This window comes from Rhamphochromis sp. 'chilingali' (genome assembly GCF_963969265.1).
Source record: "Rhamphochromis sp. 'chilingali' genome assembly, chromosome: 2".
NCBI classification, from domain to species: domain Eukaryota; kingdom Metazoa; phylum Chordata; class Actinopteri; order Cichliformes; family Cichlidae; genus Rhamphochromis; species Rhamphochromis sp. 'chilingali'.
The window spans coordinates 25258111-25279802 of record NC_137930.1 but is presented as its reverse complement, the minus strand read 5'-3'; the positions used below and the strand labels follow the sequence as shown (position 1 = coordinate 25279802).

Below are 21692 nucleotides of genomic sequence, written 5' to 3'. Positions count from 1 at the left end.
TAATTATATGCACAAGTGTGTTATTTCCAGTATTAAAATGAACAGAACACCTCCATGATCAAACTCCTTAATTCTGCTTTCTATGACTACCTTATGGTACCCTTAAGAGTTCATTAATTAATTTATTCAACCACTTGCAGCGCTATGAATAAATGTTTTACACTAGGGGGTCACAAGCAAAGAACTGAAATGAACACGTTTGCAGCCTGGAACAAAAAACTGTCCCTTTAATGATGATTGATTGTGCAGGGGGGACAAAATGAAAATAAATAAATAAATAAATAAATAAATAACTAAAACATGGCCATTGTCACTGCCAGGTTACCCATTTGCTTTAGGCTTCATTTTGAAACCATAATGTTAGCATTATGTTAATGGCCATGTTGCTGTTTTGGAGCAAGAATGTCATATTTGGATTAGTAGGTGGATGCTTGGTTAACAAACTGGATTCATAGATTGTACATGTGCAATCCACACATATATTTCCAAATAAGTTCTAAGTAACTTCAGCACCAATTTGGCCTCTGTGCTGTAAACATGATTCTTGCTTTTGGATGCAGCTTCAAGTGGCTGGTCGAAGAACTGCAGTGTCTTGCTCTTTCAAGTAGGTTTAATTTTATGTGACTGTGTGTCTCTGCAATACACTCAGTTCACCCAATTAGCGAGATTAGATCTGGCTCAGAAAACAAAAGGGGGGCATTAAGTCCCAAATAATCAGAGCAAAGCAGAGAAAGATTGTAGCCAAGAGAAAAATATGTGAAATCGATTTTGATTTAAAAGATGTCAGGCATGGCACAGGTGTGCAGAGGGTTTTTCGTACTAAACTACAAACAAAGCTGGATGCTACTTGTGAAAACATCTTTGCAGTCATAGATGGGAAACCATGAAAAGGCTCATCAAGGTGCAGACGTACACACATCTCTCAGTAATTTGAAATTGGGAAAGAAAGTTAGTTGGTTGATTCACCATCAGCTTTCATAAACGGAACTTTGTTCACAACAAAAATCAAACATTTGTCCAAGACATTAGCGTCCTCTCCGCACGCTCAGCATCAGTGATAATGCAGCTGTAACCACACGCAGCAGGTGATAATTTGCATGCATTTATGCCAAGTTCAGCAAAGGAAAAACTTCCCGATTAACAAGTAGTCCAGGAGTTTAAGGAATCGTTTTTGATCGGGTGAAAAAAACCTTAACTGCTGTGAAGCAACAACAAGAAGCTGTAGAGGATGGCTGACATACAAACTCAAAAACTAAACTAATTTAAAGCAAAGCCAGATAAGAATATAATCTTAAATAAGAGATTAGGTATGATTCAAGAATACAGTTTTGCTGATTTCCATACATATTAAGTTAATTTATCAAGTAATATAATACACGAAACTGCACTACATCCAACAGAAGTGATGAAGGTTTCAACCTCAGAGAGAAAAAAGTGACACAGTGGAAATTATGATTAAAATAAAAAGGCAAACTATTATCACAATATATACATTTTACATTTTAAAACAGCGCTCCAATCAGCTCATTACAAGTGGTGCGATTGTATATTTATATATGAAATCATTCAAACTGTTACGGTACAGGGCTATATGATGATGAAGAGTGAAGATGTAATGTCTCTGCATGGCTTCAGTCTGTCTAACAGAAGTCAATGTAAAGCGTTTGGGCTGTTGTTTGTGGTATCAACCCGTGCATTCACTCCTCGCCAGGAAATGGGTGTGACCAACCAAATGCTAGGGGTGAAGTCTCCATTTAGGTTTGGGGAAGGTTTGGAAAGTCACTTGCTTACGTGTAATGTGTCCTGGAACTTTGTGCTTATGTAGCGTACATGAAAGCCTTTTTTATTGATGCTGTCATCCGAGTGAAATTTTAGAACAATGGAGTCTCCAGCTGAGTACACGTCCTCTGGGGCCTGAGGAAAAGCAACCGATACAGACAAGTAAATAAACAAATAAATAAAAAATAGAAATTAGTGAGCGAGACTGATTTTATTCAGCCCTACCCCAGATCCGCAGTATCGTCCCAGCCTGGGAGACTTGGTGTCAGCGCCGTCATATAGCTCCACATAATCGTACCCGCAGTCAGCCTCCTCTTCAATTTCAAACACTTGGAAGATGATCTCGACACCGTAACCCTTCTCAGCAGTTACCACCCACAAACAGTCAGAGCCTCCAGGGTAGTTGTTATCTCCAAACTGGGCATGGGAGTACAGATCTTTTGTCTTGACCTCTGCTTTAAAGCTTCCTCCACATTCTGAGAATCCACAACCACAAAATTAGAGGGTCAAAAAGAGGAACTCATAAAAGTTAGGAAGGAATGCAGCTGAATTGTGACATTTTTGAGCTTTTATTCTGTCTTCAAAACACCATTTTACTCTATTTTTGCTTGGGGTTTTTTTTTCTTTTTCAGCAGAGCAGTATTTTATAGTCTGTTTACTACAGTGGCCCTGAGATGCAAAACAACTTAAGAAAACACAGACAAACAGAAAACACTGTAAAAGCAATCAAAACACAAAATAAGTTGAAGAAAATCTTACAAAACATAAGGTGAATTGAATAAAATACAAAGGAAACTGAACAAAGCAAAATAGAAGCTGAATAAAACACAATAGAAGTTGACTAGAACACAAAGACAACTGAAAAAAACAAAATCTCTCAAAACACAATGGAAGTTGGAAATGGAAACTGAATCCAACACAAAGGATTCAAAGATTCAAGTGTTTTTGAGGAGACATTAACAGCTGTGGAGCTGATGGAGACCAAAACATGGGAAGGCTTTCACTGAGACGTGTTCAAAGGATTCATGGAGTGTTATGATTCATATAACACCGTACACACATGTTTGCTGTTAGCAAAGCAACTGTTAGCTTGTCACTTCTGCAGCTGTTCACTCACATTGGTGTTTTTCCAAAAACGCGTTTGTGTTTGTTATCGTGTTTTTTCTGTTGTCCTTTATTTAACCTTTGTTGTGTTTTCAGTGCTTTTGTAGCATTTTTCTATTTGCGTTTTGTGCCACTGTAGTTTGCTCACCTGCTCTGTACGAAGCCTCAAACCCTCTCTTCTGCACAGAGTTGTCGGAGAAGAAACACAGGAACATTTTGTTGGCGCTGGAGATGACCGGAGAAGGTTTTTTGGTGCCACAAAAGCGTCCCAGAGTCGCGGCGCGATTGTCTCTTCCGTCATAAATCTCCAGATGATCATAAGCGCACTCCAGATGAGCCTCCATGTCGACCTCATTAAAAATCTGGAAATTGTTTCGAGTTAAACTTAAAACGATATAAATGGTTTTGAACAGTTTTAATTTTGGCATCGTGACATACGAGTTTGATTCGATGGCCCGGGGTTGTAGAAAGAGACCAGGTGCAAGCCTTCTTGCTGGGATATTTGTCAGGCCAGTTGGGGCTGGCGATGGTGCCGGACACACTGTTTATCACATGATCACATCCCGCTGTAAAAAAAATAAACAAAAACAAAGCAGGATGCAAAACAATGACAGCTGCACATCATTTCCTTTTCTCCAGCACAAGCATCCTCTGAGGTCATGCTGTGGAAAACAGGCCGAACATATTAACTGTCAAAATGAAAGCAAAACTAAAGCTGCCCTTAAGCAATCCTACTTTCCCACTCAGGCTATTAATAAATAGTCCTAAGGTCAAACTTTTGTCTGTAAATATGCAGCAGCTGGTAAAGGGTGTGTTCCCTCTAGGAGACTACTTCATCTTTAGATAGTAAGTGAATCACAAACGATAGCTTCATGTGTCCACTAGAGAAAAGTAAGGATATATAAGGCCATACATCACACTGATGAGTGAAGAGTGGACATACTGCACCTTCCTTGCAGTCATGCCTGTTGTCGTGCAGCATGAAGCCCCTGCGGCACTGACAGCTGTAGCTCCCGAAGGTGTTTACACAATCATGCTGGCAGCCTCCATTACCTTTGGAGCACTCATCTATATCTGCGGACATAGAATAGAGTAGAATAGAATACAATAGAAACTTTATTGTCACTAGCAACAAATTCCAGTGACAAACAGTAACATTGAGATATTGTAGAAGTAATTTGTAATTTTGCTTTTTATTTTGACACTACTACACATAGTATATATCATTTATAAGGATTTGACTGATGTAAAAATAATTCCCAAAAGTTATATAGAGCTTGCTGATCCTGGTACTCTAGGCAGTTTACATAATACATTTCAGAATAATCTGAAATAATCAGAATAGAATTTTTCCCACACTCTAATGTGTGAAAGCAGGCATCAGAACTTATTGGGTCAGACTGAGATTAAGCCTTTCCTCAAGAAGGAAATGTCTGCTACATTAGGCACAGGATTTTAGGATTACATGGCTGCTAGAAATCATACATTGTCGTACTGTACAGAGTTTTAACGTGCTTTTTAGTGTTGCTGAGGAAAAGTAAATAACTTCAGGTAGCTGTTTATCTGATGATATTGCATAAAAACATGTAATCTGATCATTAGCCAGACTTTAAAAGGGGAACTATTATGATCATTTTCAGTTCCATATTCTGGAAAATCTTTAGATTTTGATTGTATTATGATTTAAGCCGTACAGTCCAATGGTGAGTAAATGCACCAAATGTTTTTTTCTAATGTGCACAAACTTGTCTGTGTTCTGAATCACAATAAAGTAGCTATTCTATTCTGTTCTATTGAAATTTTGTGCTTTGATTTTATTGTTATATTATTTGACTAGCTTGATTAAAGGGGCAAAAATAAAGAACTGTAAAAGAAGAGAAAATCCTCAGATTTTGATGTGAATAATAAAAATACACAAGAGGAAGAATGTGTTTACACACGAAGACTAAGCATTCTGGGTAAGGTTGTGTAAGATTATATCTCTGTGATACATTATATCTCATTGTGAAGTCAGCGGACTGCATCTTTCTGGTTTTGCCGTTTTCCCTGCACCATACTGTTATTGTCACGGTCCAGCAGATCCGCCTGAGAAATTCTGTGTTGTTTTCTCTTTTTTCTCTCTCCCTCTGTCGCCTGGGCGGAGTTCATTGTGGGCTCCCGCCTTTGGCCTACATACCTGCGAGATGAACACCTGCGTCTCATTAACTGGCCTCTACTAAAGGGAAGAAGCAAGACTGCTCTTCGCTGGCTCGATGCTTGACCTGTGTTAGTGAAATCCTGGCTAGGACACTGCAGTCTAGTTCCTGTGGTTTTGCTTCTTGCATTAACGCATTGTTTCCTGTGTACAGACACCGTGGACCTGCCCTTGTTGCCTACAGAGATTCTGGTGCGAGAGAGGAGTGAGAGACTGGTGAGACACCAAGAGAGACTGAAGAGGAGTGAGAGTGTTCCCCTGCTTTTCCCTGTGGATTCCCTGGAGCCCTGATCCCCGCACCCTTGTATATAGCACTTTGTCACTGTTGCACATTTCACCTGGTGTTTGTGAATAAACCCTCTGTTCTTCCTTTGAGCCAAGGAGTCCTGTGTTTGAGTCCCTCCAGTTACCATAACAGATACATTTACTCTGCAGTTCCTTCTATGCTTCCTAAATCATCAGTCAACTCACCAGAGAAGAAATGAGCCTTGAAGCCTCTCTTGGAGACGGTGTTATCAGACTTAAACTCAATTCTCATGTTGTTCTGCTGGGAGGTGATGACCTCTGGTTTCTCTGCTCCACAGAATTTGCCGTGAAGCTTTGAGTCTGAGCTCAACCCACTGCGCACTTCCACAAAGTCATATTTACACACCTGATGGGAAACACACAGAAATGATCCCTGTTAATAAATGTATTGATGTACATCATTCACTTGATGTATTTTTTACAGATATATTTTAGCACGAGAGATTTTTATCAGGTATTTATTCCTGCTGAATGCTCTTTAACCATGTGTACAAGCACTTTCCTAGCAAATCACAAAAACCCCCACTAACATCATTTCCTTCGGTTTCAAACACATCAAACACCAGGGTGATGCGATACTGAATGGGTGCCACTAGCTGCCAGACACAGTTCTTGTTGGGTGGGTATTCTTTGGGCCAGCCGGGGGTGATGATGGAGCCATTCAGCATGGTGATGAATCCACCACAGGCAGCTGCTGGTGGGGCAAAAACACAGATTTAAGTGGTAAAAGTAAAAAAAACAAAAAACAAAACAAAACCCCAAATTCCCAGAAACAACAAAAGAAAACAAAAACAAAATTTGAAACTGAATGTTATTTTAAAAATAATCTAAATAATTAAACTGATGGATTTGAAATTGTGGTACTGGAAATAGAAAAAGACATCCTTAAATTTAACACCATTAGTTAGATTATTTGTTATTTTTTTAAAATGAGAGTAAACGTCAGCTCCTACTGCTATTTGTGTCTGCAAACACTTTTAAAACGATGAATCAAGATCTAAGTTCTTTGTGAAGATACAACAGGGGAGCGCTGCCCTCATGTGGTAGAAACAGGAAGCTTCCTTGGAATCAAGACTCAACAAGGTAAAAATCTCATTCTAGTAACACCTGCGAGTCCCAAATACTCAGGATTATTATCAGAAATCATATATATATGGCCTATATAACTTTAGGTTTACATCTATCTATTTATAGCACAGGGAAAAAGCTGTGGGATTTAACTGTAGGCATAATAGAGCTGACAGCTTAGGCGCACTACTGTAAAATTAAGCATGACATGGCAGAAATTCTAAACTACAGAATTTACAAACAGATTTGTCAGCTGCACAATAACAATGTGAATCTGCCGTTTCACCACATCTGAAAGGTGGTGTATTGGACCGGTCACTGTGAAGGCCATTTGAGTACAGTGAAGTCACTGTCCTGGCCAAGAAGCCGTTCTGAGATCATCTGAGCTTTGTGACATTATACTGTTGGAAGCAGTCATCACACACTGGACTCATTTGTTAACCAGAGACTGTTTTACGAGGTGGTTAAAATATCTTTTATTTTGAAAATCTGAAACCTTACCTAAACTCAACTTTATTATGTGTCTTGATTCTCCCTCTAAAGTCAGTACCTGCAGGGATTATGGAATTATTATTGTGCACATGTGTGTTTCCCATAGTGAGTGGGGCCTCTCTAAACATCAGTATCCAAGAAAATATGACATGAGGTAGCTTCATAAATAATGAATTTCTCATATAAACTATTAGAATTATTATTATTATGCTGTGGGGCTTTAGGTTTTACAAAATACAAAAAGGTCTCAGCCGCTGAGCTCTTTAAAGGGCCACTTTATCCAAAAGACCAGAGCTACATATACAAGAGATGCTGTCAGGCTTCAAATTTATGCATCATTCCCCTCCAAAGCTAACGACCCAGTGTTTTAACCCCTAAGACACCTCATCAACCTCATCAGTGCAGGTTGGAATTTCCATCTTTCTTTTCTGAATCATCAGTCACCATTTGTATTAATTTTTCACAGCAGTGAACTAGGGAAGCTATAGCCTAGTATATTTATATACATATTAATATACTACACTATAATAATAAATAAAGTATAGAATAGTGTAGTGTAAAATAAATAAATAGTGTTTAGTTTACAACATGAAACTTGCATGAAGTGTTTCCATGGTGACCTGCAGAGACATACAGCAACAACACTTCAGCAGAGTCACTGATGGAGGCAGAGGAATCTGCAAAGTTTTTGTTTTTTCTATAGTTTAAGGATTTAAAGAAGTTGGTGTATTTTAAAAGCTTAGAAACTGAGAGTCAAGTTAGTCAAGAGTAAATTCTTATTTCTTCGACAAGTGTCGGGCAACTACACGGCCATGCACATCTGCTACCATCTTCAAGGCTACAAGACTCAGATAAGACCCACTATTCATCCAAGCCAAAGCTAACATTAAATATCCGGTAAATTCTGATAAACCGAGAGTGGTCATGCTTAAATGTTAAATGCTTGCTGCTTGCTGGTTATTTTTACTTATTTGGACCATTCTCTGTAAATACTAAAGATGGATGTGTGGGAAAATCACAGAAAATCACTAGGAACAGTCCGTCTGATAAGTTCAGCGTCACATTTCTTCCCAATTCTGATGCTCAAGTTTGAACTTCAGCAGATCATTTGACCATTTCTTCATGCCTAAATATACTGTCTTGCTGACATGTTTCGATGATTTGATATTTGGTTAATGAGCAGTTAAAGGTGTACATAGTGAGTATATATCATGTAGAGGGAATATACTCGTCAGAGTGTACTTCATATCGTGAAGCAGTGGCATTCTGAAGTTGACAGTAATTTAATATGAGCAGTCAGGCTGTAAACTCACTCTCACAGGTGTGTTTGTCAGCTGCCAGCTCATACCCCGGGTCACAAGCACATCTGTAGCTACCCAGTGTGTTCAGACAGCGCTGCTTGCAATTACCATTGTCAGGTCTGGAGCACTCATCCATCTCTAACAAAAGGAAATGGCAATTACTAGTTTTCTGTGCCAGACAAATGCATCAAACAGGTCTCACTGCCGCCAGATTGTTTGCTGCTAAAATGACCTTCTGACCTTTAAAAAAGTTGGCCGCAAACCCAGCTTTGTTGACCGATCCGTCAGATGCAAACTTGAGCCAGAGCTGGTTGGAGGTGCTTTTGATGTCGTCTGGTTTGTCGTACCCGCAGAAACGTCCGAGCAGCGGGCTGCTCTCTGAAGCGCCGTCTCTCACTTCCACGTAGTCGTAGGTACAACTGTCGTGTTTCTCAATCTGCACAGCGCGGACACAAAAGTCTGCTAATAGACATTACAGCAGAGGATTGTGAAGTCTGTCCAAAGCGTCATCCTCGCCATCCACAAACAATAAAAGTGAGATGTTTTTTTTCTGCTGACACTCTGTAGACTTTTCAAAGTTTAAAAAAGTTGCTATAGTACTATAGTATAGTAGGTAATTATTTAACAAGTTTAATAAAACAAGTTCCAACATAGCAGCACATTAAAATCTTTGCAAATTAGCTAAGACTGTTTTAAATCTTTCCAGGTTGGCCATTCCTCTCTATATGCCAACTGCACCATTCACTGCAGGGACCACCTTTTAATTTTATTTGCTAGCACGTTGCCAGAATGCAGGAATAACAACAAAAGAGGTAATTTTACCTCAAATGACTGAAAGGAGAGGCCAACATTAAACCCCTCTGCCACTGTGATTTTCCACACACACTCTTTGTTGGACTGGTATTCATCAGGATAATTAGGCGACTGGATCTGGCCGCTCTCCCGCTTCACCTCTCCTCCACAGATGGCTGCACAGGAGGTGAGAAGTGACATAAGCACCAGTTGATTACAGTCACAGACTTGCTTTCATATGGCCAAATTCACATCTGTACCAAAAGGAGATGCATGGGAAAACTGAGCATTGTACCTTCATAAACAGCTGAAAATCCTTTGCCCACCCAGCTGCTGCTGCTCCTGAATTCAATCCACAGTCGGCTGTCGGTCGAGATAATCTGAGCTGGAAGTGTGTCTCCACAAAAGCGCCCTGCAAAAGTGCAAAAAAAACCCAAACTGTCATTTCTTCTCGGTAAGAACTTCACATTAGAGACGCAAGTAAAACAGACCTTTTAGAGGAGCCTTCCTCCAGAAGCCGTCCCGGACTTCGACATGGTCGTACCAGCACAAGTGACTCCTGAAGAGGTCCATGGACGTAAAATTGAGAACAATCTAAGATGCAGAGGAGACAGAAGGACACCAGGGTGTTAGCAAATGATCTGGCATCAAGATTCGACATCTGTGTCGTCCCAAAAGAGGTAAAAAAGGTGGAAGGTGATACAAATTCATTTGGGTTGTGCTAGAAAAAATCTGCCAAATCAAAATGTGTAATCCGATTACTTTTTTCAGGTAACAAGTAAAGTAAAGGATTACTATTGCAAAAAGGTCATTAGATTACTGTTACTAAAGCACGCTGCATTACTGTGTTACTAAAACCGTGATTTTTTTGCGAGAGTGTCTCATGACAATGATGTAAGTGAGTGCAGATCAACAATGGATAATATATCGAGTGCGGGAGAGAGTATGAGCGTGTAGGGTTTAAAGCGTGGAAGTACTGACCTTACTTTGAGTTTGATTCCGTAAAAAGTGACAAAAACATTAGCGTCTGCTGCACACTACATGGGAAGAAAACTTATTTTTAGAGCAAAAAAACCCCTAAACTTCAGAGTAAGCACCGAGTGCGCTACGACGGGAATGTGAAACTCCCAGATCCTTCCACTGACCGCTACGACACACCTGCACCAGGGCAAACCTCCGCCTGCCCCACTCCTGCTTTACGGTGAAAATAGAGCAACAGGACCGCTGAGTCTTTGATTTTATTTATTTTCTGCTGTCTTATACGTGCATCTATTTGAAAGACTGAGTGTAAACACAACAAACTTTTAATTTATGTGCTGGAATGTGCAGAAAATAGGTTTAAATGTTAAACAATTTTCTTCCAGTCAGAGAATGTTGCATATAATTTAATTTTTGCTTCATGCGTAAAGTTAAAATATTAAAACTAAAAAAACTACTTTCAAAATGAGACTTTTTCATTTGATTACATTTTATATGATGGATTATGCAGAAACAATAGAACTGGGCTGAAAGATCTCTCGCTTTATCACCTATTCAGGTTGTAAATCATCTTTTAAAAAAGTAACTAAGTTACTAATTACTTTTGAAAATAAGTAACCAGTAAAGTAAACTAGCAAGATTACTTTTGGGGGGAAGTAATCAGTAACTAATTACTGATTACTTTTTTCAAGTAACTTGACTAACACTGGCGTTGGCCCTGAGAGGCCAAACGGACTGCAGCTTAAGAAAACACCAGCAATAAGAAAAACGCTGCAAAAGTACACAAAACACAACGTATATATGAAAAATGACAACAGAAATAGGAAAAAACAAAACAGAAATGGAGAAAAACAGATTTCCAAAAGCACAAGGGAAGTGTTTCTGGGGAGACAATAACCCGACGGACCAGTTGCAGGAGCCCAAAACATGGTAGGCATATTTTATCATGATTCATTTAATACTGATGACGGATTTTCAGGCTAATAGTTAGGCTAACACACTTAACTCTCATCTTTTCCTTTCTCACAAAACCGATAGATCCTCCACTTCTTTTAAGTGTCTCCCAGCAAAATTCTTAGCATATTTTGGTTGCAACTGGTCCGTCGGGTTATTGTCCCCCCAGAAACACTTCCCTTGTGCTTTTGGAAATCTGTTTCTTCCTGTTTCTGTTTTTGTTTTTCCTATTTCTGTTTCGTTTTTTCCTATTTCCGTTGTTGTTTTTCCTATTTCCGTTGTGTTTCGTGTGCTTTTGCAGCATTTTTCTTATTGCTGGTGTTTTCTTAAGTTGCAGTACGTTTGGCCTCTCAGGGCCACCGTAGTACGACTCATTGTGGTGACGCCTTGTGAATAAGAGCAACCAAAAGTAGCTATTATATGAATGAAATAACTAGACTGACTTAGCCATATTCACCTCCGCATCCATGTGGCTAAATTAGAAACACCAATCAGCCCAAACAAATGAGAAAAAAACAAAAACATATGTCTTGGTCACTAATTTATTTGAGAAAATTCTTTCAATATTATACATCTGCGATTGGGAAACTTGTTAACTTAGCAGAAGAAGTAAAGATGATGGTTGCAGTCCATGTGCTGTGAATGCTTGCTAACTAATATGGAGCATTAATATAACACTTAATGGACCTCATTTGAACTTTACTCAAGTCCTCCTTGCAGAACAGCTTCGACTGTAATGCGTGCGTTATAGTTTCTGCATCTGCTGAAGTTCAAGTGGCATGAATTTCTTCTTCAGATGGCGAGGCTCCGCGCAGATGTCTGCATGCCTGCCAAGTTTTCCCACGCTAAGTTTTTCCTTATGACTTGAGGAGTCACTTGAAGAAACTACATAACAATCCACTAACTACTCATGGGCTCTTATGCATAAATAAGCATAAATAAGAATGACTGCTCGTTTGTGGTATCTGCAGCTATCTGTGTCTGTATTCCCTGGAAAGATGTTAGTGGATTTCCTCACATTAACTGCTAACATCAGGGCTTTGAATTGGCAGTTTGAAAAATAAATTATGATTCTATGATGTGTTTAAGATCATTATCTTGTTGCACTACCACTTTATCTTTTGATTTAGCTCATGATCACTATGGATAAAGACTTTATAAATTCATTAGGTGAGTAACCATGCTGATCATGCCCTTATGGAGCTAATGCATCCACATATTGAGTACCTTTTCTCCAGGAGTGACAGAAATCCTCCAGACACAGTGGGTGTATGCCGAGTATCCGTTAGGGAAACCAGGGGAAGAGAAGTTTCCACAACTGTCCTGCAGACTTTCCCCACATTCTGTCACAATAGGAGATTATTTAAAATATATTTAACTAAGAACTGAAAACAGAAAGATGTGAGGAAAGAAACATTGCAAAGCCTTGACTGATCATCTGATTGGTGTTCAGGTAAAAAAAAAAACAGTTCACAAAGGACTTCATTTTAGGGAGAACTAATATCATTTTTTAATCAATTTATTTAAACCAGTGATGATTAACTCTCAGTCATGAGTGCCTCACAAGCACAGAATTAGTAGAAATGATAAGTGAGTTCCATGTCTTGCTTCAAATAGGGTGTACAATGGGGATAAAAACATATAGTCTCCTCTGATTTTTAACACATCTTGAATCTATGCAAGACGATTAGGGCCACTGATGAAAAAAGTGGACACACCTTTTTTTTTCTTTTCCAGAATTCTGAGAAAAAAAGTCAGAATTCTGACTGTAACTGCAATCGAGAAATGGAAAGCTGCTCACTCTTCAGGGGAAAAAAGTCGGAATTCTGACTTTTTTTCCTGAGATTAAAGTCTGAATTCTGGAAAAGAAAAAAAAAAGATGTGCCCACTTTTTGTTCCAGTGACTCTAATCATCTTCTGTATGAAACAGTCCATGGTGCATATAATAATAAAAGCACTTTTACTTTTAACCTGTGACAGTAGAGATGAGACTTTTCATTATGCTGCCATCAGGTTGAAACTGCTGTTTCAACTTGAAAACTACCACTAACTAAATAAAACAGAAATGAAAAGGATCCAGGAGTGTTAGAGTTTTTAGGAGTCTTAAACCACATGCCTTACCTATATCAGAATTGCCTAAAGAGTGAGCAGCTTTTCATTTCTCGATTGCAGTTACAGTACGCAACACAGTTGCTGTCTGCACTGTCCTGCAGTTAGAAACCATCAGTGTGAAGAGCGTCTCTAAACAAAACATAAAAGCTACTCTCCAGACTATCCAGCTACGTGGATAGTCTGTTGGCTTTGCAAGTAGCAGCTGCTATAATTGGTTCGATAGAGACGAGGAGCGACACTCCTGTGTGTCTAAAGATCAACCTTAACCTGACCATCGTTCACTGCGTCATTCTCGGCTAGAACATGAGGCCCACGAGTCTGTGAAACATATTAGTGAGCCGAGTAATTTTCACATATTCATTGACGCAGGAACTCCAAAGGTCTGCTGTTGATCTCAGTAAATGGATCAACGGCAGACGTCTGCCTGGAAATGTGGGTAAATGAGTGTGACGCACTCCAGAAGACACTCTGCAAGAAAGCAGATAAAATACGGCATCAAGACTGTTTTCTTAGAAATGTACTGCAGTGAAATATTTATTTATTCTTTCTTTAAACTGACAGCATTTGGTGTTGCTGTATTTTGACAAGATTTCATATTAGATATTGAAGTCGGCACAGCTGTCCAAATAGCATGAAGCGAACGGGGGATTTAATTTTGGCATCTTAAACCGTTTGTGTTGTTGTGTTTGATCATAGAAGAATTTTATCAAAGAGTAAAATTTTATTATTTCTCCTGAATATGGAGGTTTTTGTTCCATGGTTTTCTGCTCTATTTAATATCAAGCAAGAATTCCTGAACCTTTTTTGTTAACCCTTTGTTTTGTTTGACAAGGGTAGAGGAGTTTTATCTTCAGTTAGACCAGTTACTTTTAAATTAATGAATAATAAAAGTATAAAGGCCACATGGGATTTCATTATATAGTTTGGTGAGTAGCCTCTCTACATCAAATGTAGCTTACTTGCGCATTTGTAGAGTTTGCAGGCCTGTGCAATGTCTCCTTTACTGAGCTTGGTCCTCTGCCCAATAGACGGCCTGACTCCATTGACATCATAACGGGGCAAGATTGTGTCTAAGAAGATGCCTCTGTTTCAAAAAAACCACAGCAAAGAATCCAGTGACAACACTTAAAGCCTGAAGAGAAAAAAAACATCTTCTAACTTCTAACTTTTACTGATGTGCAAGAAGATCTGAGTTTCAGAGGTTTTAAACTGAAGGATCGATGAAATCTACATGATTTTTCTGATGTACCTCCTGTTCAGGACCTTGATTTATTGATTGTGATAATCTTTCACTGAGTTCGGAGCTCCCACCCTGCAGTTCCCATGGTGATGCACCCATGAATGACAAGCATGTGCAAACAGAGCGCTCTGAATGGGGCCTTTCGCCGGTGCCAGCCGGCTCAGTGGAGCCCGCTCCTGAATGCCAGAGTAAAAGGCCACTCCACCCCAAATTGTTTGACAAAGACTGAACTGCCGGGCCTTTTTTTAGCTTGGCATGCCTCCATGACCCAGACCTGCAATGTGGTTATGGGGGTAAAAAACCAAAACACCGAGAAACTGAAAGGGGCAATGACATGCATGGGAGAGAAACAAAAAAGGAGACTAGTGTGGAATCGCTTCTGTAACAATACAGGACAAATCCCCCAGAGGTTTCCTGTGAGGCATGCTAAGCAGAGCTGACTCAAGGGACAAACACCAGGTCAGGGTATAGCCCTGTTAGATAATCAGAAACAAGCTTGGTAACGATGACACGTGGGGCTAGTCAGGCTAGTGTGTTCGCAGTTTGGAGGTAGGCAGAGAAAATCATGAATTTAAGAGATATTTAACTGCCGTAAGAAAGGTTTTTAATTGCCTGTTAATGTAAATATGGTAAAGCTAAAAGTGTAAATGTTCAGAAAAAAAACACAAAAACAAAAGAAAAAAACCTTACATTTCTGTTGAGAATATACTAACATGAAGCAAAAAAAGATGCCAACCTGGAAAATGTATTCCTTGCATAATGCATGATGCTGCCAAAGTCGTATACCTCTCCCAGTGAGTCGACCTCCCCTGGTTCCATCTTCAGGAAGTTATACTCCTGCCCTTTTGATGGACAAACAGACAAAGAACTAAATGCAGAGACAAACATCTGCAGCATCAGTATCCATTCCCACATATTTATTTCATCCTCAACGCACGCATGCAGTAAGAGTACCTTGTTGAATGTTGTCTCTGATGATGCTTACATGCTCATCACGGTCCGGACGTGTGTGTTCATGCCAGAAGCCAATCACGTGGCCGAGTTCATGCACAACGATGCCAAACTTATCACAGTTTTTTCCTATAGAGATGGCCTGAGGGCCGCCACCTCTCCTCCCCACATAGGAGCAACACCTGCCGGTCAGCGACACTATTCAGGTCCACATCCTGCTTTTATTCCCCCCCCCCCCCCCCCCCCATGTTTTTAACAGGTTAACTATAAAGAGAGGTATATGCCCACTTTTAAAGAAAATATTCAGTCTGAGCTTTCCATCTTTTATATACAGTCTATGGTTTCTGAATAGAAAACAGTGGAAACAATAAATCTGGTCAAATAAATAAATAAATGAATGAATAAGAGCTCCAATAATTTTAGTTTAGATCATTGTGCGTTTTTTTTTCTAAGCCAATAAGCTGAGACAAACACTTCTGTTAAAAAACCGATGACATCATAAAAATGTTGACATGCTCCCAACTTACCCACAAGGTCTGTAAGTGAAAACAATGTAGCTTTCTTCAGTCGCCCTCTCTGTGAACGTTACACAAATGTGTTTCTCCCAGTGACGCATCGCCTGACGGAAAATGGCTCGCTGACTGCCTGAAAGGAAACTCTGAATTAGACGTTGACAGTTTCAGGATGTCCAAGCTGCACATGGCAACAAAGACTCCTTAAAGCAGTGGTTTTTAAATGTTTTTGTGCCCAATGCACACTACTGGGCAAGCCGAAGAGTTCGAGGCCCAGCAAGTCTGCAGAAAATAACCTCTATGCCGTCTGGTATGTTGTCAGTTCTTTTTGGTTGAATTGTCAGGTGGATGCACTGTTAAGCATTACACCTAAAATTCATTTGCTTTTTGATATCCTGCAACCATCCTATCATGGTGAAATCAGATGTAAGACTTATTGTTGTCCACCAAAGCTCACCACTGAAATTTCCGCTGATCACGTAGGGGATGATACCATCAGGCCATACTCGCTCAGGTCTGGCGGTGGCTGCTCTCCTCTGTCGACGGAGGCTGTGTCTGTCAGCAGCCCTCTCACTCCTTCTGTTTTCACTGGAAGTGGAACTGTTAGCTGTAAAAGATAGATAGGACGTTCAGGGGAGTTTGTTTTGATTATGATCCCCTTATTTGCACATTCAGTTTGAATTCCTAACATATTAGTTGGGTTTTCTCTGTTTTGACACCTGAGTTTGTGTGGTTGCTCTGGACAGCGTGCTGTGCATCATCAGCTCCTTTGAATAAGCGGAGGTCGTCTTCATCCAGTGCGATGTCTCCCAAAAAGGCAGCTATGAGGATAAAAGTTCTCCGATAAATTGAAGATATATAACTTTGTGTTAAAGTGACAGGGAGGAGAATTTTAGAAAGCACCTCTTAAAGAGCAGTCGCACAACAACATGAGCATAAAGTCGCTGATATCAAAAGTCTCTGTGTTTTTGTCCTCATTCGATTACATGTTTTTTTAGAGCTGCTATTTCTTCTTGTGGTTTGCTCATGTTCACCTCTTCCTGCTGCCTTATTTTGTCTTTTATGTTTTGACTCTTCTTATTAGTTTGTCCTTCAGTGGGACTTTTATTGGATTGTCTCATCTACTTTAACAAGCTTATTAAAGTCATCTCTTTTTGCAACCTGCCCTTGGCTCACAAACTAAAACATATCTGAGGACTGTTTGTGTCCTTTTAAAGGAAGGAAGGAAGATGTGAACTGAATACATTACAGGACTGTGACCGTGCTGATGCACCATGTCTAACTAAACTAAGTAAACTGCACAAGTGGAAGAAAAACAAAGAGTGGAAGGCCAAAAACCTATCTACAACAGATGAACAGCAACTGAAAGTCATGTCCTTAAGAAATAGGAAAAAACGTCTAGAAAGGCCCTGACAGAGGATCTGAGAGACGCATCTGGCTCATCTACTGTTCACTGAAGCTTCATCAGAAATGGTCTCAGTGGAAGGACGGCTGTCAATAAGCCATTATTAGGAAAGAGAAACAGAAAGGAAAAACTGAGGTATACCAAATTACACAAGAACTAGACTGATGGAGTGATGAATCCAAATTGTTGATTTAAATCATTATCAAGATATATGGAGGAGGTCAGAAGGCGAGGGAACGGTGTGTCCACAGCTGTCTGTAAAACACAGTGGACGCTCTGTCATGGTTTGGAGTTGCATTTTAGTCAGTGGTGATGGAGATCTTGTCAAAATTTGTGGAATTATGAACATAGAAAAAAAAGATTCTGATCCGCTATGCAGTATCACCTGTAAAGTGTTTGATAAATTTTTATTAAGGAGACCAATCCACGAGTCTCATGGATTGGTCTCCCCAAAGCCTGGACCTCAACATTACTGATGCAGTGTGGGATCATATTTGATAGAACAGAACAAAGAGCAGCCAAAGAAGAGCTTTGAATGTCCTTCAAGAAGCCTCTAGAACTATTCCTGAAGACTACATAAAGACATTACAAAAAACCTGACTCAGACTCAGACTGTGTTAAAGAATAAAGATGGTCAGAGCAAATATTGAAATTCAAACTTATTAAAATTGCACTCGTTTTTTTTTACCTTATATACTGGCTCTCCATGTATTCTTGCTTCAATAAACCACTACACATATTTTCTATACCAAAACATAAAGAAATGAGCATTGGCTCTTTCATCCAGGTCTGTATATAAAATGCTAACAGCAGATAAAATGGACTGAATTTGCACTTTGACACAGAAAACGAGTAAACTCCACAAATTCACAGAGGTAAATGCCCCAGAGGTAGATTTGTAAAGGTCTCATCAACTTTTCTGCAATACCTTAAAAAAAAAACAAAAAAGAAAAAAACAAGTTGCGTCACTACAGGATTTCTTACAAAGTCAGCAGTGCAGCAAACACAGTAGAAGACAAAAGTGGTGAAACAGCTTCAAGATATGGCATAGCTCAGTGTCAGCTGCAGAGAACTGTTAAAGAAGAGTCTGACAGAAAACTGGGCTCTAATAGGCCGTGGGGAAGTGAACAAAGAAACCATAAACTTCTATGCTGAACTACAAGATTAGCTACACAACATCTTCCAGTGGCCAATAAAGGTGAGAGTGAGGAACACAATTAAGGGTTGTAGATAACTTTCAAAACTCAAGGATGACATGAAACGCTCTTTGAAAAATAATATCCGTCATATTGGCCAAGCAGAGCTGCTCACTTGAGTCTTTCCCTCTAAATACCTCATTTAACAGTGTGTGTAACAACCGTTGAAAGTACAAACGAAAAGAGGTAGTGGGCCCTGTGTCAGCCTTTGAAGTAAACTCACTCAAGCAAAGGGTGACTGTAAATGACTGTCACCCCTGCAGTGCGCACCCCATGCTCTGGAGCTTGAGGGATTTCACCACAGTCCAGCTGAGGGTTGTGCTGGCACGGCCTCAGTGACCTCAAGTCTCCAGGCAACTCCCTCAGAGTGGAAGAGTGGTCTGTTTTGAAAGCTTCAGAAGTCACAAGTGAAAAAGGAACCCCAACCTGCTGGAGGCCCAGGATAACCGCAGTGAACTGTTTGTTTTATATATATATATATATATATATATATATATATATATATATATATATATATATACATATATACATATATATATATATATATACACTGCCTGGATGTCCTTTACCAATATAGTATAATATGACATATTATGCTATATTGGTAAAGGACATTAAACATTTCTTGTTTTAATGGGATTTTCCCCCTCTCAATAAATGTTAAACGTGAGGAACATGCTCTTCTTGATGACTTCTGCAGTCCTCCGTGGCAGACTGGATGTCGGCTTCTGTGGTAAATCCTGATTGATGACCAACCATTCCTGGCTTGTCAGTGCACCAAGTTGATCACAACGATGATCATAATCACATTCATGCATGATGGAGCGCCATGTCACAAGCCAAAAGCGAGTCGAAAGTGCCTCGATAATCATCAAATTAACATTTTCGATCCAATACCAGGAAACTCTCCAGACCAAGAGTTTATGCCTTAGCGAGACCTTAAAAAAGTGGATGGACAAGCAGAAGCTCATATACTGGGGACATCGTGGAGTTTGGATCACCATCAAACAGGATTTTGAGGCTGATATCCAACACGTCGTGGAGAATTGCAGAAGTTATGAAGAAGGGTCAGCATTGTAAATACAGACTCTTTGTAAAAATGTATTTTGTTTAACAATAAAAGTCTTTGAAATTCATAAAATGCTTATGATTGTTCTTCATCATCAAAAGAAGTAAAAATGTAACAAAAAAAACTGAAACGCAAAATCTGTGCCATTGCCTAAACTTTTAGTTATGACAGTACAACCTATTTATATTAAAAACACAGACATGTACCATGTACCACTGCACTTATGTTAATTGAAAGTTATGGTATTGTCTTGACTGCAGGTATTTAAAGTTACTCTTCATTGCATTTAAAAAACAACTACTGTACTTTAACACATTAATTTCAACAGATGCAGTTTCTTGCATCTTGCTCACAATACTCTGTCATTATATTAAGGAAATATGACATTACTTTATTTTGGAGCATGTATTTATTTTAACTCTACCAGAGTGCTAATGTTAATATTACTGTTATTTTACATGACAGACCTTTGAAGTGTAACAAAATTTACACTGTTAAACACTAAAATTGAAAAAATTGAAAATACAGTAATAGTTTTTTTTTTAAAGTATAACATGATTAAAAGAACAATTATTTCACTAAATAAATTAATTTGGGGTACATATTGTGCTGTGTCTATAGCATCACTGTCACCTCTACATCTCTTTCTTACAACTGAGTAAAGATAAAAACATGCTTGCTTTACTTTGAAAAACCCCCCACATATTAATAAGTGTAAACAAAAAAATAATTGGTTGAACTTTTTCAGTACAGAAAGTCTACATTTGACTTTAAAAGTAGTCCTTTTTGTAAATACCACTGCAGTTTGCAATGGCACAATCGTTTTGTTTGTCTTTTAAAACTGCATTTACACCATTTTCATGTCGTTTAACAGTTTTTTTTCTTCTTATTAAACTTGATTTAATAGCTTTAGGTTAAAAAAAAATCACTTTTAGTTCCAGAGGATGTGAAACATTTACACTTTTTGTATTTAAACATATTGTGTAACATCCTCACAATCGATTAGCTGCTATTCTACATATTTTCAAACAACAATAAAATGTAAAAAATAAAAATATGTAAATATTATTTTTGGACTGAAAATATTTTCCCTGGTTTAAAGTTTATTTACATCCAGTCTTCACACCTATTAAGCTGAGAGCATCATTTTTTCTTCTTTTAAAGGGTTATCCTTTAATAAACATCTAGCTCTTCTCACAGGGATTGGAGCCTTCAAGACTTCGAGCTGTTAGCCAAAAATACACCAATAACACACAACAAGAGAAGGAGGTATCATGTACAGTAATATGGACAGTACCTGCTTTACATGGATCCTTGTAGTCGATTTCGTCCCCGAGGTCAGTAAAAGTTGCGTCCACAGTCTCCCAATCAGCCGCCAGAGGAACGCAAAGACAAACAAACAAAAATCTAGGGACGACTTCCATTGCTTTTGATCAAATATGCAGAGGAGGTAAAGTTTGTAATTGTGCTGCAGTAAGAGAAAAAGGCGCTGAAAAGACTCTCCTGCCCAGCGGCGCTGTTTCCTCACGTCTCCATGCTGCTGCAGTGATTTCGCTGGCATCCAGCCCCGAGCGCACAGCAACGCACACACCCATGCCTCTGAAGCCAGAGAGGTGCTTCACCTGCTGTCAGGTGACTTAGGGGGCTTTACATCGGACGTAAGCGCGGGTAAAATCCGTGTCATTTCTTTCTGTGTTAATAAACATGTTAGAAAGATTTAAAATTAAAGGGCAAAAACACCTATAGCAGGAACACAAAGCTGACATGTAGCCCATCCTGTATTTGTGCACTACAACTGTTTCTCGACAACCTACATCTGTTAAATAAGAGAGACTGGGTCTTGTTTGTGTAACAGAATCCCGATACTGTTTATGCCTCAGAGACTATCACAGGGTGCTGATTCCTGACCCGCTACACCACCTGCAGGCTACAAGGTCCACTCACACGTTAGCTCTGAAATGCGGGAATACTGACTCAGCAGTTAAGAGAGGAGCTGACTCATAACTGAAGCTAAGGGAAATAAAAAATAAAAAAGAAAGAAAGAAAGAAAGAAAAAAGAAAAAGAAAAAAACGTTTATTTAATTATTTTTTGCCAAAAGACTTACTATCCGTCTTATCTAATTTCCAAAAACAAACGAAAGAACTGTTTATTTATCTATATTTATTTACATAACGTACAGTAAGATTTCCCATCAAAAGAAATTATGAAAGTAATGTGTGATGAGGTTTTGAAACTTTC

General features: G+C 39.1%; 1 protein-coding gene across 2 annotated transcripts; it reads right to left on the bottom strand.

Annotated features, from left to right (window-relative positions):
- Positions 1 to 247: 247 nt before the first annotated feature.
- Positions 248 to 21089, bottom strand: LOC308385835 (bone morphogenetic protein 1-like). Of its 2 annotated transcripts, none has more exons than XM_080865015.1 (20): positions 20751 to 21089; positions 16503 to 16604; positions 16241 to 16390; positions 15799 to 15916; positions 15275 to 15453; positions 15057 to 15162; positions 14040 to 14164; positions 12196 to 12311; positions 9528 to 9630; positions 9332 to 9448; positions 9067 to 9212; positions 8485 to 8680; positions 8257 to 8382; positions 5914 to 6077; positions 5549 to 5729; positions 3832 to 3957; positions 3322 to 3449; positions 3032 to 3245; positions 2005 to 2255; positions 248 to 1914 (listed from the first exon to the last, which is right to left on the bottom strand). In XM_080865015.1, the coding sequence occupies exons 1-20, from the start codon at positions 20875 to 20877 to the stop codon at positions 1780 to 1782; spliced, it is 2910 nt and encodes a 969-aa protein (XP_080721141.1). In that variant the 5' UTR covers positions 20878 to 21089; the 3' UTR covers positions 248 to 1779. The 2 variants fall into 2 exon arrangements, with proteins under 2 accessions (XP_080721141.1, XP_080721142.1); XM_080865016.1 differs by having other exon boundaries at positions 5914 to 6074.
- Positions 21090 to 21692: the final 603 nt, after the last annotated feature.